Source organism: Vigna unguiculata, chromosome 6, assembly GCF_004118075.2.
Source record: "Vigna unguiculata cultivar IT97K-499-35 chromosome 6, ASM411807v1, whole genome shotgun sequence".
NCBI classification, from domain to species: Eukaryota; Viridiplantae; Streptophyta; class Magnoliopsida; order Fabales; family Fabaceae; genus Vigna; species Vigna unguiculata.
This window is the reverse complement of record NC_040284.1, coordinates 34,194,229-34,217,264: the sequence shown is the minus strand read 5'-3', so window position 1 is coordinate 34,217,264 and position 23,036 is coordinate 34,194,229. Positions and strand designations below refer to the sequence as shown.

At 33.2% G+C, this 23,036-nt stretch overlaps 4 protein-coding genes across 4 annotated transcripts; all 4 read left to right on the top strand.

The window, feature by feature from the left end:
- Window positions 1–2,551: 2,551 nt before the first annotated feature.
- LOC114188637 (protein STRUBBELIG-RECEPTOR FAMILY 6-like) lies at window positions 2,552–3,215 on the top strand. Its single transcript, XM_028077203.1, has 4 exons — window positions 2,552–2,694; window positions 2,822–2,930; window positions 3,004–3,098; window positions 3,143–3,215. The coding sequence occupies exons 1-4, from the start codon at window positions 2,552–2,554 to the stop codon at window positions 3,213–3,215; spliced, it is 420 nt and encodes a 139-aa protein (XP_027933004.1).
- Window positions 3,216–4,739: 1,524 nt separating this feature from the next.
- LOC114187725 (mitogen-activated protein kinase kinase kinase NPK1-like) lies at window positions 4,740–6,322 on the top strand. The gene has a single exon (XM_028076048.1). It carries the CDS (start codon window positions 5,042–5,044, stop codon window positions 6,089–6,091), a length of 1,050 nt encoding a protein of 349 aa, XP_027931849.1. The 5' UTR covers window positions 4,740–5,041; the 3' UTR covers window positions 6,092–6,322.
- A 2,727-nt stretch (window positions 6,323–9,049) lies between these two features.
- LOC114189006 lies at window positions 9,050–15,882 on the top strand. The gene is made up of 14 exons (XM_028077700.1): window positions 9,050–9,316; window positions 9,757–9,876; window positions 10,610–10,669; window positions 10,768–10,869; window positions 12,463–12,546; window positions 12,624–12,742; window positions 12,848–12,949; window positions 13,113–13,229; window positions 14,277–14,342; window positions 14,456–14,522; window positions 14,853–14,906; window positions 14,982–15,071; window positions 15,303–15,341; window positions 15,443–15,882. Exons 1-14 carry the CDS (start codon window positions 9,293–9,295, stop codon window positions 15,560–15,562), a joined length of 1,164 nt encoding a protein of 387 aa, XP_027933501.1. The 5' UTR covers window positions 9,050–9,292; the 3' UTR covers window positions 15,563–15,882.
- Window positions 15,883–16,430: 548 nt separating this feature from the next.
- Window positions 16,431–19,255, top strand: LOC114187988 (pentatricopeptide repeat-containing protein At1g10270-like). The gene has a single exon (XM_028076456.1). It carries the CDS (start codon window positions 16,529–16,531, stop codon window positions 18,992–18,994), a length of 2,466 nt encoding a protein of 821 aa, XP_027932257.1. The 5' UTR covers window positions 16,431–16,528; the 3' UTR covers window positions 18,995–19,255.
- Window positions 19,256–23,036: the final 3,781 nt, after the last annotated feature.

Genomic DNA, 23,036 nt, shown 5'->3' with positions numbered 1-23,036 from the left:
AAAATATACTGATTATAAATTCAAATTAGTGTATAGACATATTGGTCTAATGTGTATTGTTTGACTCATATAATCAGTGCATCGACAAAGTCATCTAATATTTAATACTAGACTCAGAAGCGGATCTTCTTTATGATTAAGGGGAGCCATGGCTCCCCCAAGTTTTTAATTTTATTATTTATATATATTTATATGTATTTTAAGTTTAAATTTATATATTATTGTATTATTTATATACTTTTATTTAAAATGTACAATAAAAATTAATTTGATGGACCTTGGTTAATAAAGGGATTAAAGTTTTAAATCTACTCATAAGGTTTTTTCACAGCAAGTCATTAAAAAGTGTGAAAGAAAAAAATACATATTGAAAAATAGAGATGGGAGGAGAGAGAAAGAATAACAAATGCTCACAATATCTTATGAATGAGTATTCTAGTATGTATGTTAAATTTATGATTTTTTCCATTACGATATTTCTTCCAAATTAAGTTTTTTCTCAAATTAGTATGAACCTAAGTATGATTTTAGGAATTATTTTATGAATTTTTTTTATTATTTCTCGTCTAATGTATATTATTAGATTTGTAAACAAGATAAAACCAATTTCCTAGTAATTTATTTTCATAAGTTATAATAGTATTTTCTTTTCATATAATATTTTTTATGAATGCATGTAAATAACATTTTAGAAAAAACAATCTTTCATATGATATTGTAAATCATAAAGAAAAAATATAGACAAGAGATGTTTGACAATAATTTTTTCATTGAATTTAAAATTCACTATATTTTATATCATTATTTATTTTCAATCTGCACACAGTGATGTATACCAATTAGTTCGAGCATGCATGATTTTTTCTTTTAAATTTAATATTCTGATTAAATATATATATATATATATATATAATTATAATTATTGTTGAAGAAAACTACTTGTTACCGTTAGTCCCTTAGCATCAATGAATAATTATAAATGAGTATATATTATTAAGTCTATATATTCACAATGATAGAACAGGTTGACGACCAATCAAGTAATTGTCAAAAGTTTTCCATAATTGATAAGAACTACATTTTATCACATTCAAGTAACTCTATATATAAAGGTATGGATATGAAGATCAATTTAAGATTTCATTTAATCCTCGAGAAAGTAAAATATTATTTTAAGTCGTGATCATAATTACAGTTAATATTCAATATTATTTTGCATGGTTAATTATAAATTATTTTGCATAGTTAATTATAAATGCAAAGCAATTTTGAATACAAATACTTCCCTATCATTATTCAAAAGTTAGAATAAGATAAATTATTTTTATTTTAACAAATATACCTACATACCAAGCAGTCTTCTAGACTCTATCCATATAGACTCTATCCAAGAGTATGAACAATTAAGACTCTATCCAAGAGCTCCTGAGGTATGGGCTCACCCCTCCTTCGTTCAGGGGGAATTCTTGTCGTGTGCACTAATGTGTTCCATTTATCCTGTGCATATCAAATTAGAATTACATCAAATTAGAATTAATAAAAATTGTAGTAAGAAAAAACAAAACAAAGATCTATCATACCTTTAGATCTTCAGGAGTCCTGTGGTCTACATTCGAGAAAGCTCGTAGCTTAACCTCGCGCCACCTTCATCATGGTATAAATGTTATTAGAAACTCACTTATTCACATACAAGTAAACTGATACTGATATTATTGATAACATCATACCTCCCAACTCCAAGTAATTCAACTGTGCGCACAAGAGCTTCTACCTCATCCATAGAGAATGGTCTCCTGGTTCGACGTTGCGCAATTGTATGACTTGAAGGACCCTCTTGTTCTTGTGTTGAAGGAATAGGCACCGAGACACTTTCCGTTTGATGCCCTTCATTGCAGAGTTTTTCAATTTTGTCAATGAGTTCTGCTACATGTGGTTTCATGTTGTCGCCCGCTTAGAGTTTCCAATTATGGTGTACGTTGTGCACATAAAATTGCTAAGTAAAAATGTAGTAACTTTGCAATTAAACATGACTTATTTATAACATGCAATCATGTCATTAACATGATAACATGTAACATGCATGACATTAATTTAATAATAAAGTAATTTAACATGTAATATAATTATTTTTAAGTTTGAAGAAAATATTTATTTATATTATATATATATTATATATATTATGATTATTTATATTTTATAAACGTTTATAAATAATATTTTAATTTTTCAATTCAAACCGTTGCTCTCAGTATACTTTAAAGTACACTTTATATCGGTTAGTTCTTAAAGCAAATCAAAATAGTCGTTGCTATCATTTCTGCTTTATATTCGATGTCACTTCAATTGTTTGTCCATTCAAATTTCTTTCTCTCTTTCTGTTCATTTTCAAGCACAGGAACAACATCTGTTAGCTGGGTTCTCCATGGTGCTCCCTCTGAGGAATTCTCGTAGATTGTTTCAATCCCCACCAAACTTCAGCACCCAAATATTGTTGAGCTTGTTGGTCATTGTTCGGAGAAGGAGCATATGCTAATATATGATTATTTTAGAAATGGCTCCCTCCATGGCTATATTTACACTTAACAGACGACTTCAGCAATCCACTCACTTGGAACACAAGAATCAGAATTGCATTGGGAACCGCTCGGGCTATCGTGTTAGTTTATATCTCCCATATAGTACCTGTGTACTGAAGTATCTTGTTTTGACCATATGCACAACATATTCCTTCATACATTTTCCCTTCAAATCCAGATTATACGTCAATTTGGTTATTACTATGTCAAAGCTGGTGTTTATTTTCTGAATATGCCTTTTTCAGGTACCTCTCCTCCTTTATTGCACAAGAATATATCAAGTCCTCGAATATTTTGCTTGACAATGATCTGAACCCTCGTCTCTCAGACAATGGTTTCGCATCCTTTCACCAGGTTTGTTTAGTCCTTAATTATATTACATTATATATCGAAAGTTCCTTATAAGATGAGTGTTATTTGTTGGTAGCGTACTAGCCAAAATCTTGGGACGGGATATAATGCACCAGAGTGCACAAAACCTTCAGCTTTTACACAGAAGAGTGATGTATATACAGCTTTGGGGTAGTGATGCTGGAACTTCTGACAGGTCGAATGGCTTTCGACAGGTGGGTGCTTACTAAGGCGCAAATGGAGGTGCAAACACAGATCGAGAAGGAAGGAGAAAGGAGAAAGAAGTGAAACGAAGAGGTGAAATGAAGGAGAAATGAGAAACAAGCGAAACAGAGAGGTGAGTGAACGGAGAGGTGAGTGAACGTTGTGAGAGTGAAGTGATTTAGGGTGAAATTAAGGAGAAAGGAGAAAGGAGAAAGAGGCAAACGCAAAGTTGAGTGAACGCAGAGAGTGAAGTGATATGGGTTTGAGTAATTTGGGTGTCAGTGACTTTGAAAAGTTAAGAAAATATTAAATTGTTGAGTCGAAAAATGAAATAGAAAAAAGAGAAAAAAGAGGGAACAAAGTTTTACCAAAAAACAAGGAGGTATCGAGATAAAAGTGGGACATAAATAATTTCATAAAATGATTAAAATAATGTTTTATATAAAGTGACATTTTAAAATGACACAATTTTAAATAATAATATGATAATGTAAAAGATGTGGTTAGAAATACCATATTATATATATATATATATATTATGATCGTTATTAAACTGACATATTATACTGAAAAAGTGACAATTTTAATTAACTGTCGTATTAAAAATATCGTTGTATATATAATTTTTTGTAGTGATTCTAATAAAAAGTAGCAACTTTTTTCTTATTCATCTACATTTTATTGATTTTAATGGATTAAAAATACAGTAGATTGTTCAAAATCTTAATGTTTAAAACATAATTTTTCTCCAGCAATTAATTCTAACAAAAGTTACCATCAAATTTCTATATTATTTATAGTTTGCTGATATTTGTTAGTTTTTTTTTTTTCAATCACCGAATTAGTGAATTTGAATATGGCACATGCTTAATGCTAAAAGAAATAAAATGGATGGCATAAGATAATTATTCTCTTGCTTGATATTTAAAATTGCATTATTGATTTATGTGTTTCTTTAAAAGATCTTGCTTTGTTTTGTTTAACAACTCAATGCAAACCTAAATGTCCATCTCGCAATAATTTTTTTAAAATAAGGAAACAATTGAAATCAATGGTCAGACTTGAATGTTTAAGCAATAATAATGTGATTGATATATTTATTATTTAATTAAAATAAACTGACCTATCGTACTTAAATGTATTTTCTGAACAAAGTAATTTCAAATAATTTTATGAACATTATATAATCATTTAATCTAAATTCTTAAGTTGGTTTTCTTTATCGACAACAGCGAAATTACACAAGATCCCGTACACTACACGTGGGAATCTTGAGTCATGTGTGGCGAGAAATGAAGGGAGAAAGTCAAAGTTTCTTATTTTCTTAATTTGAAAAATTGCTAAATAGGAACATGGGCATTTGAATGGTTCAAGCTTGGTACATTTGTAATAGTTTATGTATTGGGGTGTCCTCTGTAAGAAGATAGAATGCTAGTTAATACAAAATATACTGTTATCTGTATATTATGTTTTTATTATGATTTGGAAACAAACAAACAGAGAGAGGTGCAAAAATTAAGGAGAGCCAACCGTTAACCGGTAACGAGCGAAAACGGTGGGTTTTATATAAGTTAGAGTTTGTTGGTTTGGTTTCTTTGTGCGGGCTTGCGTCCCTTGTCGTTGATTCAAAAACATTAACTGCAACTTGAACTTGTTCCAAAGCCTTGATTTTTGAGCATTCCCACTCACTGCAACCAAAGGAAGGGGTTCCCTCTAGAGGGCGGTTTTCCGATTTGTCGGAAACCGCTCTACCTATCAACAACCAGTTTGAAATCACTAGAAAGAAAGAAGAAGCAATGGTTATTGGGTGAAGAAGGGGGTATAATAATGCGTTGCATGGCTTAAGTTTTTGTCTGTCTATGGAATGTGTATGTGCACAGGTTATTGGATCGGATTTGTGTAAATAATTTATGTGGGTGGTGATGGCGGCGGCGGTAACTAGAAGAAGAGACGGTATGTGTGGCGTCCACCAATGGGCGTGGCCTAAACCCAGCAAATGGGTGAAGGGGAAACTGGTTGGATGTGGATCTTTCGGGACTGTGCATTTGGCGATGAACAAATCGACGGGTGGGCTTTTTGTGGTAAAGTCATCAAATTCGAGGGCAGGACGTGAGGCTTTGGACGAAGAGGTAAAAATCCTGAAAATAGTTAATTCATCGCCATACATTGTACAATGTTTAGGGACGGAGGAGGAGGAGGGGAAGTTGAATGTTTTTATGGAGTATATGGCAGGAGGTAGTTTGGCAGACGTGGCTCACAAGTTCGGTGGGTCATTGGATGAAGAGGTGGTTCGTGTGTATACCAGAGAAATTCTTCACGGCCTAAACCATCTTCACCTTCATGGAATTGTACACTGCGATCTGAAGTGCAAGAACGTGCTTTTGGACCCACAAGGCAACGTGAAGCTGGCGGATTTTGGATGTGCGAGAAGGGCAAACGAGTTGAGAAAGTCATTTGGTGGGACTCCTCTGTGGATGGCTCCTGAAGTGCTGAGGAACGAGTCTGTTGAGTTGTCTGCAGATATATGGTCCTTGGGTTGCACCGTTATTGAGATGGCTACCGGCAGGCCTCCATGGGCTAATCAGGTTTCAAATCACATCAGTGTTGTTCTCTGGATTGCCCATGGTGATGGGATTCCTCAGTTTCCACCACATTTCTCCGATGAGGGTTTGGATTTCTTGAGCATGTGCCTGCAGAGAGATCCCCGTAAGAGGCCTACCCCTCAACAGTTACTTTCCCATCCCTTTGTTACTCCCCAACATCATTATGCTTCCTCACCCGCAAGCGTCTTGGAGGTTCACGATTTCAAGGACTCTTGTGATGTTCATCACGATTTCTCTCTCACAGACACACTTCCTTCTTCTTTCACTGATTACTCCAAAGGAATAGCTGCTGTTTGTAAAGCGGAAGACAGTGCTTTGGGCTCATCGGGGAATTGGATTACAGTTAGATCAGGCTGAAACATTCATCATAGAATTGTATATTTAGATAGACAATTTCAAATGTACAGCATTCTGTAGGAAACCCATAGGATCTCAACTTTCAATGCCTTTTCCTTTGCCTTCTCATTTCCCTTTTCTAACCATTGCCTTACTCTTCTGTACCCACAACTTTGTTATTAAGGCATAAATAATGCAAGGTTCCTACACACTGCATGTCATTTTTTATATTAAACCAAACATTTTAATACTTCCTACCTCCTGCATGTCAATACATTTTTTCAAGGTTCTTCTAAAACAATTGTCACTATTTTTCTTTAAATCTTCATTATTTCTATTTTCAACAAAGAAGTAGTCAACTATATATACATCTCTCACCATATTAATCGATTTCAAAAGAAGTAAATATATAATCTTCTGTGTGAGCTTTTTCTGTACTTTCGGGCATCATCCCCTTTTCTTAAAATTGTTGTCTTCCTACAAAATAGAGTAATCAAACTTGCCCGCATTCTCTTACCATCTTTGAAATCTCTATTACAAACACTTGTCTCCTAATTTTTTAAATATCACCAAGATAATTTATGTAACATTCAAAAATTTTACAAAATATATTTTTAATATATAATGTATTACAATCATATTTATAAATACATTGTTTAATATATATATATATATATATATATATTATTACTAAAAATAATAATAATTACTATTATTAGAAATAATAATAGACATAAGATATAAAAGAAGAAAATATAAAAATTAAAAATGATAATAATAGTAATAATAGTAATAATAAATAATAAATACATTATAATAATGATGACAAATATTTAAATAGAATAATATAAATATTTAGATATTATATATATATATATATATATATATATATATATATATAATGTCTATTAAAATCAATTATAGATATATAAGTCTAAATATATAGGAAATTAAAACTAATGTTAAAAATAATAAACATAACAAATAATTCATTTGTAAGTGTACATTTGAGTTTGACAATTTTTGGTTACAAAATGATTTTTTTTATAACTTTACCCAAAAATTATTATTTTAAATTTAATTGAATAATTTATCACGATAATTTCCTTTACCTAAATTTTTAAAAAACACTGACTCTCAATAAATGCCATTTAAACAATACACTATATATATATATATATATATATATATATATATATATATATATATATATATATATATATATATATAATTTGTAACACCTATCAAGCAAAATGGAATTATATAATTTTTTTTTTCATTTTTCTAGTATTTAATTTGTTTATAATTTGCTCTATAATACATAAACGTTTTTTTACTCATTATCCAGAGTCTGAAGAGTCAGCAATATATATTTTTGTATATGTTAAAAAAAATACTAAAATTTAAATAAATTGAATAAAATTCAGAATTTTCAATATTCAATTTTTTTAAGTGATAAAAAACGTCTCATAAAGTAAGTTACTGATATTTATTATCATTGGTCGAATGGTATTATAAGAGAAGAATCTAAATATAATATAAACAAGATGATAAAGATAAATAAACAGAAAGTTGAGTTATTTTTTATACACGGGAAAAGAAAAAACATAAAGAACCAACCAATTATAAAATAGTGTAAAAGATACATTTCAGTTAATAATATTCTGACTCTTATAATTTAATTTTTATTTTGTACTAATGTGATTTAATAATATTAGTATTACACATTGATTCTTTAAAAAAAAAATATATTAATCAATATTTTATACTAAACCACGTCAATAAATATAAAATGAGAATCAAAGTCAAAATATGATTTTTTCTAAATTTTATTATGTTGATATAATAACGTATAGTTATAATTACTGATCGAAGAGTTTTTAATGACTTTATAGTTTCATATTTATGTTTAAATGTTTTTTATGGAGGACATGTGCGCATGTTATGACTTTTAAAACAGTTAGTTCTTAATATAAGCAGCTGATTTGTGATATGCCATTAATAAATATAATAAAGCTTTCTTAAATGATCTTTGAAACGTGGTTCCTTCCTTCTTTCTCAATTTCTCAATTATGGATATTAGTATTAGGTCCCTCTCTATTTAAAATTAAATTAAAAAGTTTCCACCACAGCCATTTGTCATATTTAAGCTAATTTAAGTGTTGGTGTAATATTGATGAAGTTTTAAATCACATATATTTTCTAGAGACAACATAAATAAAAAATAACATTTATATTAAAAAGTAAATTTGTTTTAGTTGTACGTGGTGATTAGACATGTCAAAGTGAGTCAACCCGATTACGAGCCGGGTTGAAAATGAGTGAACCCAATCCGGTTTACTTTATGGTGAGCCAGAAATTTTGTAACCCAGCTCAATCCACCACGGGTTGGTAGGTTAAGTGGGTTGGCTCACCAACCCACGTAAAAGAAATATTTATTTATTTTTTAGTATTTAAATATTTAAATAAATTTTTAAGTAACTCAGGAGATGACAATCATACTAAAATCAAGAATTAATGTTTTGATCATGCTCACCACCAATATATGAAGAATTGTTTCCAAAAAAATATTTATATAGTCTAAGAAAACATGACTAATATTACAGATTTTTTGTCATGCTATTTAACAAAATATAAATAAAAAAACTATATATTTTTGTCATATTAATTTAGATTTATAAAACTGTTACCTGAATACTTTACTATAAAGATTATAGTTAAAGATTAAAGTATCAACATATATAATTTTAAAAAATTTTAAAAAACTGTTAATGAGTTAAGTGGATCAACCTATTTTTAACCTAACTCGAATCCGTTTAACCTCGAAAATTAAGTTCAACTTATTTTTAAAAAAATTAAATTTTTTTCAACCCAATTCGACTTAAAAGCCTCGTGAGCCGGATTTACTTATAAAACCCATTTGGACATATCTCGTGGTGACTAAGTACAACTTTGTTTTCTTACAGAACACTGATTCTATGTTTGTTTATTTGTTTGCAGTATCGCCACCTCTTTTATTCGGTCTTCTCCTTTTCTCCCTTTCTTTCTCCAACCAACTTTCTCTTCTCCTATTCCTTCCTTTCCAATTGTTCCTTCTTCTCCTTTTTTCCCTTTTCTTCTTTCAACGATCCTTCATTTCTTCACCTACAAAACTAATCATACATAACACTTGTACCCCTTTCTGCTTTCGCTACCTCCCACAACTCACTACATAGTTCAACAATGAAGTCTTTCGATTCTGTCACTGTAAGCTTCCTCCCTCTGTGTCTCACTTTCTTTACTAATTTTCGGCTGCCTGAGGTTTTTGTCTCTCACCAACTTCGTTCATTAAACATGTTTCCCACTTTCTTCATCCGTCAACTTATAACCACCTTTTTGGGTTCCTCTCTGCTCAAAATCTGTGATCCTCGACAAGTTATTTCCATTCCTTTATTCACTTTCTGTCACTACTTTCTTTTTCTGCGATTGGTTTCACATTTTACACCCACTCTATTTTCAGTATTGTCTTTTCGATGTTCAGTTCATTATTTTATTGCATCCCTTGCTTAAACTCTGTGATTTCTCTGCTCTGTTGGCCGTACACAGGATGGATAATCTGATTACAACTTTTCTAAGAACTCGGTAGTGGTTGATTGAACTGCGTTCATCACCCCAGTTGTTGTTATTCTAACCGTTGTCTTTGCCAGGGTCTTGTCTTGCCAGAACCCAAGAATAGGTTGTTCCTCTGGAGTGCTCTCATCGTGATTTCTTTGATTTCTGGTGCTTATTTCGTTGGAAATGCCTTTTTTGCAAATGAATACAAACAGGTATGTATTATTGTATTTCTAACTTCCCAAGTTTCAATTTTAGTTACAATACCTCGCAAATTAGGAATTTTGCTCAATTGTTTCTTCCTTATAAGAAGAAACTATTATCAAATTGATATTGCCGTAGATATATATCCGGGATTTTGAAATGCGAGCCACCTTAGTTGGCTTTCTCTATGAATAATGCTTCAAAACTGTTACTTATGGTAAAGTGGTGGGAAGAATATAATTCTGCATGGTATTTGTTCATTTGAGCATTGACAAGATGTATCTTCTTTCTAGCATTTGCTGCTCACAATTGTTTGACAAAATTAAGATTACTGTCTAACAAGGTCAAGGTGGTTGCGAATTGACTTAAAACTTCCACCACCATCCAACATAAATTTGATCACATCTGTTGCATCTCCTTTAGCTTTGACGAATGGTACCCAGTTTAATTTAGGCTGGAGAAATGGAAGAAACAAACCCTAAGCAACATTTTCTATAGGTTAGATTTTATGTGGGTCTCAAAAACAACTGGTCCCACTCACTATTTGATGGGATCTTGATAAAATTTTCTCAACAATAGAGAACTTGTGGGAAGAGCATGCAAAGAGTGTTGGTAGCACTCAACTTTTAGGCTCTGACAGTTTTTACCTAGTTGAATTTTAGTTAGTCTTGTTCTTGTTTTTATTTTCTGCAATTGAAAATTAGTTTTGCTTACTTGAGAATATTCTGGGTATTACGTATGCAGAGATTAGCACGATGGGGACTAATTCATACAATTCCAGATTCAAAATCAAATGCTTGCAAGGTTTGTTATTTTTGGGGGGAGAAATTCTTTTTTATATAACTTGTAAGCTTACCCCTTTGGAACTATGTCCAATTCTCTTCATTTTTCCATTTTCGTAGAGACAATGCTGGCCTTTGGGAAGTGAGGCATTGCCTGAAGGAATTATTGCCAGAACATCTAACTTGGAAATGCGGCCCTTATGGGACTCTGGTAAAGATCATGTATGTGTGAGGTGTGCTAATTCTAGTCCTTCATTTATTGTATAGAAATTCACCTAAGACTCATGAAGTGTTAATCTTAAGCTTCACATGATAAAATGTTGCTAATCAACTGTAAGTACAGTCCTTTCGTGAAATATTTTTGGTTCTAAAAGTTGGTTTGGAGTTTGATCTTGAACAAGTAATCTGATGTGTTCAATTAATATTTTTAACTATGATGACTTTTGTTGTGTATATTAGAATTGGTGTATGGACATGTTGGGATATGATTAAGAAATAACTTCATATTTTTCTTTTTAAATTTGGTATTAGGTTGCATTAAGTAAATGCTTTTTTTCTAAAAAAGATTTGCATGTTAGGTATCACTATCAATCTCGATATATCTCTACCCCAAAGTTCAACAATCACATATCATCACATGAATTTGCATATAAAAGTGGAGAAAAATAAATACAAAACCATGGGTGGACTAAACCAAACCCATGCTTAAAAACAAAACAATCACACTACCACAAAAGAATTAGACCACTTAAAAATCTAAATTGATGGTAGGAGGTAGAACATTAGACTACTTAAAATCCAGCTATTATCAATTCTAAAATTAGCAAGACTCTCAACACACTGATTTTTATATGAAGGTGGAGGTTCATATGCTTTTGTGCCACTTCTTGACTGTTTTTTATGTTTTACAATGCTACTTTTAATGGTGTAATCTTACTCCTTTATTTATTTATTTATTTTTAAATGCATGTTTATGTTCTGGGATTATTGGAGTGTGCACAATGACGAGCTTACTGAAAGAAATGATGACTTGCAAATTGTGATATCAATAACTTGCTCCATAAGTCAGATTAGTTTTTATTGGTCTTAGGAAATGTTCATGCATTGGATTAAAAGTCAAAGGAACAAAGTACTTTACCAAATATTTTACTTTAGAATCTGGACAGATCTCCTTTATATCTATATGTATGAGTACCAATGAATAGAATTACAATGAACAATAAAATCTGAAACAAAAAATATAAAACAGGGTATTCAAGAGACTCTTTACTCTTTGTAACTGTCCACTACTTATTTCCTGCATCTCTTTTCTCTCTATCCCTTTTCTTATCCGCACACAAGTTAGGTTTCTCTCGTGAATGCTCTGGTTGCCTTTCCTGTGATCTGCGACATTAAGCATTTGACTCTCTTTGTGTAAATAAATTTCAGTAATGACCCACTGATTGAAAGGGGATTAGGACTTAGTTCTGTTAACAATAGAATATCTACTTATATTCAGTAACTAAAGGGATAAGGGGTAATGGTCAGAGTCTGCTAAAAGTTGCAAGCAGGAAGTTGGACATTGAAGGGAGAGAATAAACTACCTGGTAACCTGGGAGTTAAAGAGGGAGATAGTCCCCACTGCATCATTTTGGATCTCTTGTTTAGCTGCCCACTGATTCTGATCAGAGTGGTTTCTATAATAAATATTTGTTAGTCTACCTATTTCTGATCTGATCTATCACTATATATTAGTCAAAATCCTGCTATCTTATAGGTTGATGATATCTACCTTATTAAATTTTTTTTATATGCATCACTTTCTCTTTTTCGTAGAGAATATTAAAGCGCCCATTGAACTTGTTGGCTATGGCAGTGGGACTTAAGCAGAAAGAAATTGTCAACAATATTGTTGAAAAGGTTATTATTTCTTTACGTGTGCAATTTTTGTTTGATCTAAAACTCATGTATCTTCTGACTCATATTGCTGGTGGCAGTTCTTGTCAAGTGATTTTGTTGTGATGCTTTTTCACTATGACGGTTTTGTGGATGGATGGAAGAGTTTGGCTTGGAGTAACAATGTCATACATGTATCTGCTATAAATCAAACAAAATGGTATAAAAGGCTCAAGCAAAATTTTTTCTCTAGTTGTAATAATCTTTTCTGAAGATTAAGTTCATGGGTAAAGATTGAGTGAAATAATGCTATATCATGGCATAGGTGGTTTGCGAAACGGTTTTTGCATCCAGATATAATTGCCGAATACAACTACATATTTCTTTGGGATGAGGACCTTCTTGTTGATAATTTTGATCCAAAAAGGTAAGTGGTTCTTTTCTTCGTCTTATAAAATTTCTCCGAGAGTATGATGATACTAAATTTAGAGGTCTTAGTTAACTATACTTGATGAGGAGTAGTAAATTCCTTTTTTATATCTCTGGTGATTAGTATATGCATCTTATAGGACTTGTTGATTATTTGGCAGGTATTTATCTATTGTTAAAGAAGAGGGTCTTGAGATATCACAGCCAGCTCTGGATCCTACCAAATCTGAGGTACATCATCCACTGACAGTCCATAAAGCGGGATCAAAAATGCACAGGTTGGCTTTATTTTTCTAACCTTTTGCAATAAACATGTTCCACCGGTAAATTCACATCTTTATTAAAATTACAGCCAATATGGCACTCTATTAACGATCTTTAATATTGAATAGTTTCCTGTCCTTTTGGGGGTTTCATTTAAAAAATATGTGCATACTAAGAGACACACAGCGTGTCCATAAAGTGTACTATGGAAAAATGTGCCCTAACATGCCCTTGCTATTTATGTTACCAATGTATATGAACAGAGTGGTCCTAATATAGGGGACCTTTCAAAGAACTACATTGAACATATGACCTTCCTGTAAGCTTTTTCAGCTTATTTCAATTAAATACATAAAATCAACACTTGTCACCGTAAAATTTTTAAAGCTTATTTGAGTAAATTTCATAGTTGAGTTTGTGAATAAGTTCTCACATGATAAAAGTTTATATAATTTAATTGAGTTGCTTACTGTAACACAGCCTTAGTTGAGTATGCGCCTACAATTATTAGAACATAACTGTTGAAAAACTGTCTTAAATGTTACCTTTGAAGAGATTCACCAGCAAAGTCGAGTGGAGTGTCGTAGTGTGGGAACCACTAGGACGTAGGCTCTTAGCAAATTGATATTCCATATTAATTAAAGATATAAATTGTGTAGTCCTAACAAGGCATGATCAATTATCACCTTACAAACAGGTTTTGTGGGAATTGTTAGATCCTAAGCCCAATTTTTTAGAGTAACCAACATGATTCTGTATTAATGAACTGGAATATTGCACAGTTCTTAGTCATTCTGCAGGTTACATTTCACAATATATGTGTGCCTCATGCACACATTATATCTCTCTATTATTTATAGGCGATGAATGCATGCTAAAATTATCTACATTTAATTGAATACACATCTGCAGTGGCTTGTCGCGTAAATTCCATTTATTTGCTGTTCCTGAGGTTGCATTCTCATGTGAACATGCTACAGGGGATTTTCTACTGGGAATAATTTTTGTTTTTTTTTTTTTTTAAATTTGCTAATATTATTTTTTCTGTTATGTCTATACAGAAGGTATTATAAATTAAAAGGCAGTGGAAGGTGTGATGATAGTAGCATTGCTCCTCCTTGCATTGGGTAAACAGTTACACACTGTGTGTCTTGTACTGGTTTCTTTTCAGTTAACTCACTGCTCATTCTTGCCATTAAATTGGATTCATACTTAAATATGGAAAGAATTTGTTTTGCAGTTGGGTGGAAATGATGGCACCAGTATTTTCTAAGAAGTCTTGGCAATGTGTATGGCATTTAATCCAGGTATGGATACTAAAACTAAGCAAATTTGGTACTGAATCTTATTGTGAAGACCATAAAGAACTCTTTATGCTTGGGAGCATTATATGACCTGATAGCACAGATTTTTTAATCAACTTTTAAAATTCTGAAGAATTATTTCTGTCTGAGAACATTATATAACATGCCAGCACAGTTTTTTAATTTTTTTTTTTAAATACCCAACTTTATATATAGTAGGAGATTTATTGCTATTATTTTGTTCAGTAGTGCGTATTCAATTTTTGAATTCAGATTGGTTTCTTCTTTTACGGTAATGTATTGATATTCATGCAATCGTCTTTCTACCTACAGAATGACTTAATCCATGCCTGGGGCCTGGATAGGCAGCTTGGCTATTGTGCACAGGTAACTTGGTTGCTCCAGATCAGCATATTCATATCATTCGAAATCCTTTTTATTCATCTCTCAGCCATATTTCAGGGTGATCGAATGAAAAATGTTGGTGTTGTTGATTCTGAGTACATAGTTCATCTGGGCCTGCCTACTCTTGGGGGCCCAAATGGCAATGAGGCAAGTGATTTCATTTCTACACGTACTGTAACTTCATGATAAGGGTCGCACAGTTTTCTATCTTGTCTGAATTTAAGCAGATTCTATATGAACTTGGCCTTGTTAAAAAATTGTATGCTTGAATACTTTTAGTTCAAGTTGACAACATATTAAAATCAGGTATATCTACCTGTGATTAGATTTTACTGGCAGTCTAATGATTAATAAGGGTCTTTGTCCTTTGAATTGCAGGCACCATCAGACTCCCCTGGAGGTAATGCTAGAGGCAGAGTAAGTAACATAGTTGTACAATAGAATAGAATAATGAAGAATTTATGGACCTTTAGCTCCATTTACTGCCCTTATTTGACAAAGCAACATGCTACATGCAGGTTAGGATGCAATCATACATTGAAATGCAGGTTTTCGGTAAAAGATGGAGAGATGCAGCAAAGAAAGACAAATGTTGGATTGATCCATATCAACAACAGGCAAACCTGACAAACCATTAACTGATTGAATGCCAAGTCCAGTGTCCATGTGCATATTCACGTTTGAAATTCACACGTCACATCTTGCATCCGTAAGAGTTTGCAGGAATTCTTGTCTCAAATTTCCTTTGTGTATAGGGTGTGGTATACAGGTGTTCATATTGCGTAGTTTATTTTATTCTTTTTCAAGGATGGTCAATGTAAAAAATGAAGTACACCCCTTTTTGTTCTGGAAAGGGTGATTCAGAATGTAAAAGTTACATTTTGGACTTTGTTTTTCCAGGGATGCTGCAACTTGTGAGCTTTTTCCTAAATGTATGTTTTTTGTGCCTTTCCTTTGAGAACTGGTGCTACAACTTGGATGCGTTAAAACAATAACATTGGAGAAGTTAGCTAGACAAAGCTTAAAAATTTTAATGTAGAATTTGCTAAAAAAGAGTCCCAGTAGAAGTGTTAGTTTGTTCAGATTAACTTTCAAGCAACATATTTAACACTCTATGACTTTATTTGTTGTTTAGGCCCTTGTCTAAAAAAAAGGAAAGTTCCTTGTTAAAGAGATCTATAAATCCAAGTGTATAATATATGAAAATTAAATCTTATAATTACATACAAAAATAATATTGCATAGTATATATTAATATTATAATGTTAAAATGCTTATAATATATTTGTTATTTAATAAATATGTAAATTAACAACACTGATTAATATATATTTAACTTATATATCATTACCTTCATTATCATATATAAATAATAATATAAAATAATTTTATTAATGAATAATAAAAACAAGCAATCGTTAAAATAAAATATTATTGAAAAATATGGTGCAAGTTAAAAAAAAAAAAAAAAAGAGATAGAGAAAAAGAGAAAGTGTTCCCAAATGTTAAAGGGTTAGTTAGGGTTTAGCTTAGCGCTGTTGGTGTGGGAGGAGTGAAAGAAACACTGCGCAGAGATTCAGTTCGCATTCCATTTCCATATCAATATGTCGCTTCACCGCCTGCTCCTACGCCGCCTGTCATCTATCGCTGCCTCTCGGCCCATCTTCTCTCTCATCCAAACCCGTTCCTACGCCTTTTCCTCCGCCGAAGAAGCTGCGGCCGAGCGCCGGCGACGGAAGCGGCGTCTGCGCATCGAGCCTCCCCTGAATGCTATTCGTCCTCCGCCGCAGCAGGGCCCTCCGCGCGACCCGAACGCTCCTCGCCTCCCAGACTCCACTTCGGCGCTCGTGGGCCCCCGGTTGAGCCTCCACAACCGCGTGCAGTCCCTCATCCGCGCGGGCGACCTCGAGGCGGCATCCGCCATCGCCCGACACGCGGTGTTCTCGGTGACACGGCCCACCGTTTTCACCTGTAACGCCATCATCGCTGCCATGTACCGGTCGAAGCGGTACGAGGAGGCTATTGCCCTCTTCCACTTCTTCTTCAACCAATTCAACATCGTCCCCAACATCGTCTCTTACAACAACGTGATCAACACCCACTGCGACGAGGGTCGTGTCGACGTGGCCCTTGAAGTCTATCGCCACGTCCTCGCCAACGCTCCTTTCAGTCCCTCTCCCGTCACCTATCGCCATCTCACCAAAGGTTTGATCCAAGCCGGTCGCATTTCCGAAGCCGTCGACCTCTTGCGCGAGATGCTCACTAAGGGCCACGGCGCCGATTCCCTCGTCTACAACAACCTCATTTCAGGCTTTCTCGAACTGGAGAATTTGGAGAAGGCAAATGAGCTCTTCGACGAGCTTAAGGAGCGCTGCCTGGTGTATGACGGGGTTGTGAATTCCACTTTCATGGAATGGTTCTTCAAAAAGGGTAGGGATAAGGAAGCCATGGAGTCCTACAGGTCCTTGTTGGAGCGCCAGTTTAGGATGACCCCTGCCACTTGCAATGTTTTGTTGGAGTGTTTGCTCAAGCATGCCAGGAAAACTGAGGCTTGGGCCTTGTTTGATCATATGCTCGACAATCACACTCCTCCCAATTTCCAAGCTGTTAACTCTGATACCTTCAATATTATGGTCAATGAGTGCTTTAAGCTCGAAAACTTTGAGGAGGCCCTTGCAACTTTTAAGAAGGTTGGTACTAAACCTAATTCTAAGCCCTTTGCCATGGACGTTGCAGGCTACAATAATATCATTGCTAGGTTTTGTGAGAATGGGATGCTTTCCCAAGCTGAGACCCTGTTTGAAGAACTGTGCTCCAAGTCTTTGAGCCCCGATGTTCCTACTCACAGAACTTTGATTGAAGCGTACTTGAGAATGGAGAGGATCGATGATGCTCTCAGAGTGTTCAACAGAATGGCGGATGCTGGTCTTAGGGTAGTTGCTGGTTTTGGTAACACGGTTTTTGATAAATTGATTAAGAATGGTAAGGCCAGTGAATGTGCTCAGATTTTGAGTAAATTAGGAGAGAAAGATCCCAAACCAGACCCCACTTGCTATGAGGTTGTAATCAAGGGACTTTGTGCTCATGGGTTATTGGACAAAAGCGTAGAGCTGCTGGATGAGGTTATGAGGTATGGTGTTGGGGTTACTTCTGCCTTGCGGGAATCTGTTACCGAGGTTTTTAAGGAAGCAGGGAGAGGTGACGAGATTGAAAGGCTGCTAGATATCAACAGATTTGCATATACTCCTCGTCCATCCCCTCCAAGACCTGCTTACCGTGGACCACCGGTCAGGTCGCCCTCGGAAATGGCAGGGGCGCCACATAACCCACATTCTGGCCCTCCCACCACACAAATGGCAGCTCAACTGTACCCACCACCACCTTTTCAGATGTCAGGAGCTACACTTAAACCTTCTGGGTTTCCAACACAAAGGGCGCCACAGAGTCCAACACCTCCTTCTCCTCAAATGACTGGAGCACATTATCCCCCTTCTGGGTTTCAATTGCCACGTTCTCAAATGGCCGGAGCACCACATAACTCACCTTATGTGGCTCCACATCAAGTGTCGGGACACGAACGCCCGCCAATGCATCAACCTTCATGGAGATTTTCTCCTCCAATGACTGGGCCTCACACGACAGCACCTGGACCTTCACCTCATATGCCAGGACAACCTCACCACCCTACTACATCCGAACTTCCTTCTCAAACGAACAGGGCAGCCCCGCAAATGACAGCCCAGCATTATACACCACCTCAAATGGCAGGATATCATCCTTATGGAACACGACATGGGATCCAACAAATGTCAGAACCACGATATCCATCGTCTGGAGTGTCCCCTCCGATGGTTGGACAACACCATCCACCAGCTGGTCCAGCTCCTCCGGTATCAGGGTCATATATTCCTTCATATGGAGCCTCACCTAAAATGTCACCGCCTTATCGTACAGCCCCAGGACCATCTTCTCACGTGACTGGACCGTATCACCCATCGTCAGGAGTAGGTTCTCAATTTGAGGAATCACATCAACAGCAATCAGAAGTCCCTGAACAGGTAGCAGTTTAAGTTTGGACTTAAAGTCAATTCTTAGATTCACCAAAAAGAAATAGTCAATTCTTAGTACTGCTGGTTCTCTCCTTAATCCAGGGAAGAGTTGCTGTATAGTTGCCATATCTTAATCCTCTGTGACAACGATTTCTGCTGTTTGGAATCATTATATTTATGAGTTTATAGAACGATCATACAAGAACTTATCTGTCACATGTAATCCCGTCTTTTATGACATGTCATTTTTAATTTATTCTTATAAATCAACCTTTAATATCACGCCGTGATATCTTTTTTTTTTTTTACTGCCGATGATATTCTTCCCCATTTAACTAGAAAGAAATTTCAAGTTTTTTGCATCAAGAGTTATATTTGGACTATGTACTAATATTAGCTTTAAGCTTATGCTGTGTTTGGAGAAAGCATTTGAGGAAGCATTTGAGGAGAATTTGAATTTCCTTATGATACAACACATCTTGTTGAGATATTGAATTTAAAGTGATCAGCATCTTATCGATATTTCTTCAGAATTAGAAATCGATTATAACCAAGTGAAATTTTAAAGGACCGTGACCTTTCGGTCGGTTACTCTCTCATTGCTTCAAGCTCATAAAAAATGTTGTTGAGACCATGTTATTTGTTCATTAGACCTTGTTTTTCTATAGGTTTAGACAAAGTTGAATTGAATCCATTATTGTAGATAAAAGGTTCATTTCTCAGTGTACTACTACAAATTTGTAAGGCTCTAAAATCCACTGTGGGGTGGGGGGGAAGGGACAGAATTTTCAGAAAGTTAGAATTGTACTACTTAAAATGGATATTACTTTACCAGCTGGATTTTTTTTGTAACAGTTTTATTTTGTCATTTTAGTTATCTGTTTAATTAATTTCAAATCTTTGAAAATTTTGATGTTTTTAATTAAGTTTTTTCATAATTTCTTCATTTTGAATTATTTTCGTTTAATTGAGTGATGATTGTTATCTTCATTGATAATTTAATTTACTTGTTTTTACCCATTAAGAAATATAGAGGTTTTTCATTAAGAAATGTTGAGGTTTTGTAAAGAATTGAGATTTTGTGGTTTATTTAAAACAATATTACAATTGATGTAAAATAAATAACAAGTCATGTGACTTTTTAGTTGAAAACAGGATATTCTTACATTTGTTGATGACTTTTATATTATTGTTTGCAACAATTAAGTGACTTTGTTGTCATAATATGTAGTGATGATGATAATTTTTTTCACCTAATATATTTTGAATGAAGGGTAATACAATTCGTTTATCGTTTTATATTAATTACAATATTATTTTATATTAACTACAACATTTTATATTTCTTAATATGTAAAAATAATTAAGATGACATGATAAAATAAAAGTAAAAGAAGTTAAATGATAAAAAAATTCAATAGAAAAGTATAAAATCTGTGTGTACTTGACTAGGGATGTCAACTGGGCGGGTACAGAACGGGTAGTAGCTTTCCCGTACCCTACCCGCTGGGTAAATGTTCGTCCCGTATCCGTACCCATATATGTCGGGTACCTGTTATGTGGGTACCTGCCTATTTTTTTCATATCCGCGGGTATCCACGAGTACCCGCAGATATTTACAAAATTATTTAAAAAATAAATATTTAATCATAAATTCTAATAAAATAAAATAAAATACATCACTGTCCAAATAATTATAAAAGTAAATATAAAATGACATTCAAAACACAATGAAAATCCTTTAATTAGTACTAGCGTAACACAAGTGTTATCGCATCTGTGTGTATGCAATATGTGTGATATTATATTAGTAGGCGATAATATTATAATGTTATTAAGTTAATATATATTAAAATTATATTTATTAAAAATAAAGTGAAATATATCAGAACAGCTAAAGGAATAATCATTGATAAATAAATAAGAAGAGAAGAACCAGAGATATCTGATTTTATAAAAAGTTTGTAAAAGTAACGGTCAATTTTTTAAAATTTAATAAATTATTGTATTTAAAGGATAAAATCGATATTTTGAAAAGTGGACACAAAAAGGAAAATCCCCTTTATATATTGTTATAGATTTTGATCAAAAAGTCCCTTTCTCCAACGAATTCTTAAAAAATAAACAAATGATAAAACCTCAATTGTCACATGCCAAGTATTCTTATTTTGATTCCATCACTGACAACAAGCAAACCATAAACGTCATTGTCTATATAGGATGTATATGTCCAAAGAATGTCAAGGGGTGTACTTGGAAGAAAATAACGTACCAATACTTGAAGTTTGAAAAAATGAAGACAGAAGACAAAATATGCAACTTAGAAAAAATTAGACTAAAATGTTTTTTAATATATATATATATATATGGGTACTTTTGTGAATTAAAGTTTAGCGGGTACGGTATCCACGGGTATGGATACTATGATACCCGTACTCGCCCCGTTAACATGCGGGTATCAAAAATACTCGTACCCGCAGGTAGCGAGTATTATTTTTAATAGTTGTTTCCTACCCGCTACGAATTTTATCCGCGGATATCTGCAGGTACGAATTTTTTTGACATCTCTATACTTGATCAATAAATATTCATTAAAAAAATTCTAAATTTATAACAAATTTAAAACTTAAGTCTAAATTTCACTTTTATCAATTATCGTAATTACCATTTAATATTAAATAAACAAATTATTATCTATTACTAGCAAAAACAATTTTGTTGTCGTGCATTTACATTTTTTAATTTTATAAAAGTTTAAGTTAAGATCAATAAAATATATATAATTAATTTTTAAAATAGTTGATAAATATAATATTAAAAAATAAAATATATAGGCAAAAGATGTTTTTAAAATAACTATTAAAAATAAAAAAGAATTTTAAAATAACAATTAAAAATAAATTATTTATAAAATAATTATCTTTTAAAATAATAATTATGAATAAAACTAAAATAATAAAAGGAGCACTTCTATATATATATATATTGTTATATATACTGTTTATCTTCATTTTTATTTAAATTCAAAAAGCTCAAACTAATATATATGTTCAGAAAAACTCATTTTGGAATTCTAGCAAAACATAATTTTTAACTTCCAAATTACGTCATAAGAAAACCAAAATGGAAAAGAAAAAAACAAAATAGAAATTTTATTCATACAAGTACGGGCTGGGCTAATGGGCCATGAGATGAAAAGATGATAAGACCGATGGAGCTTCTTTCTGCACCGTCAAATAAATTAATTTTCATTTTTTATTTTTTTATACCGTGCAATGAAAAAGTTAAAAAAGAAAAACTTCTGAAGATTTATTTATAACCCGTCTCAATATTTTTCACTTCATCGTATCCTCTTAATTTTTCACTTACTTTCATAAGCCAATGTTCTTATTTCTTGATAATCAGCAACTATAGTTCACTCCCTTATGCTCTTTTTTTTTTCTTTTTCTCAATCATCATCATAAATCATAAATCATGTAACATCCCAATTTCAGCAACTTAAAATTAATAAATTAGGATGTTTCATCATAATATTCAAAACAGATATTCATTGTATAAAATATATACACACGTTAAAACCAGCTAAAACTTACAAAAGATAGGACTATAAAATATATCATTTGTACAAACCAGCTAAAACCAATCAAGCTCTATACACACGTTAACCACTTACTAAAACTCTTAGAAACCTTCCACTAACCTAACAGATGATTTCTCATTTTCCAAAGGTGCCTCTAAACTTGCAATCTCATCTGCTACCACCGAATAGGTGATCATCGCAAAAGAAAGACAAAGAACAAAAGACACAAAGGGCAATGGTAAGATAGTTTATAAAAGAATAATCATATAACAGATAAACTTGTTACATTATAAAATAGCATATTTCAAGCATTCATAAAAGGAAATACCAAACATATAATTGCATACTCTCTAGACTCAATTATCCGAATTTATGCATTGACTCAAACAAAAGTGGATTGTGGCAAAGGCCCTGGCTCTACTTGGCCTAACAAAAAGTGGATTACGGCAAAGGCCCTGGCTCCACTCGGCCTAACTAACATGA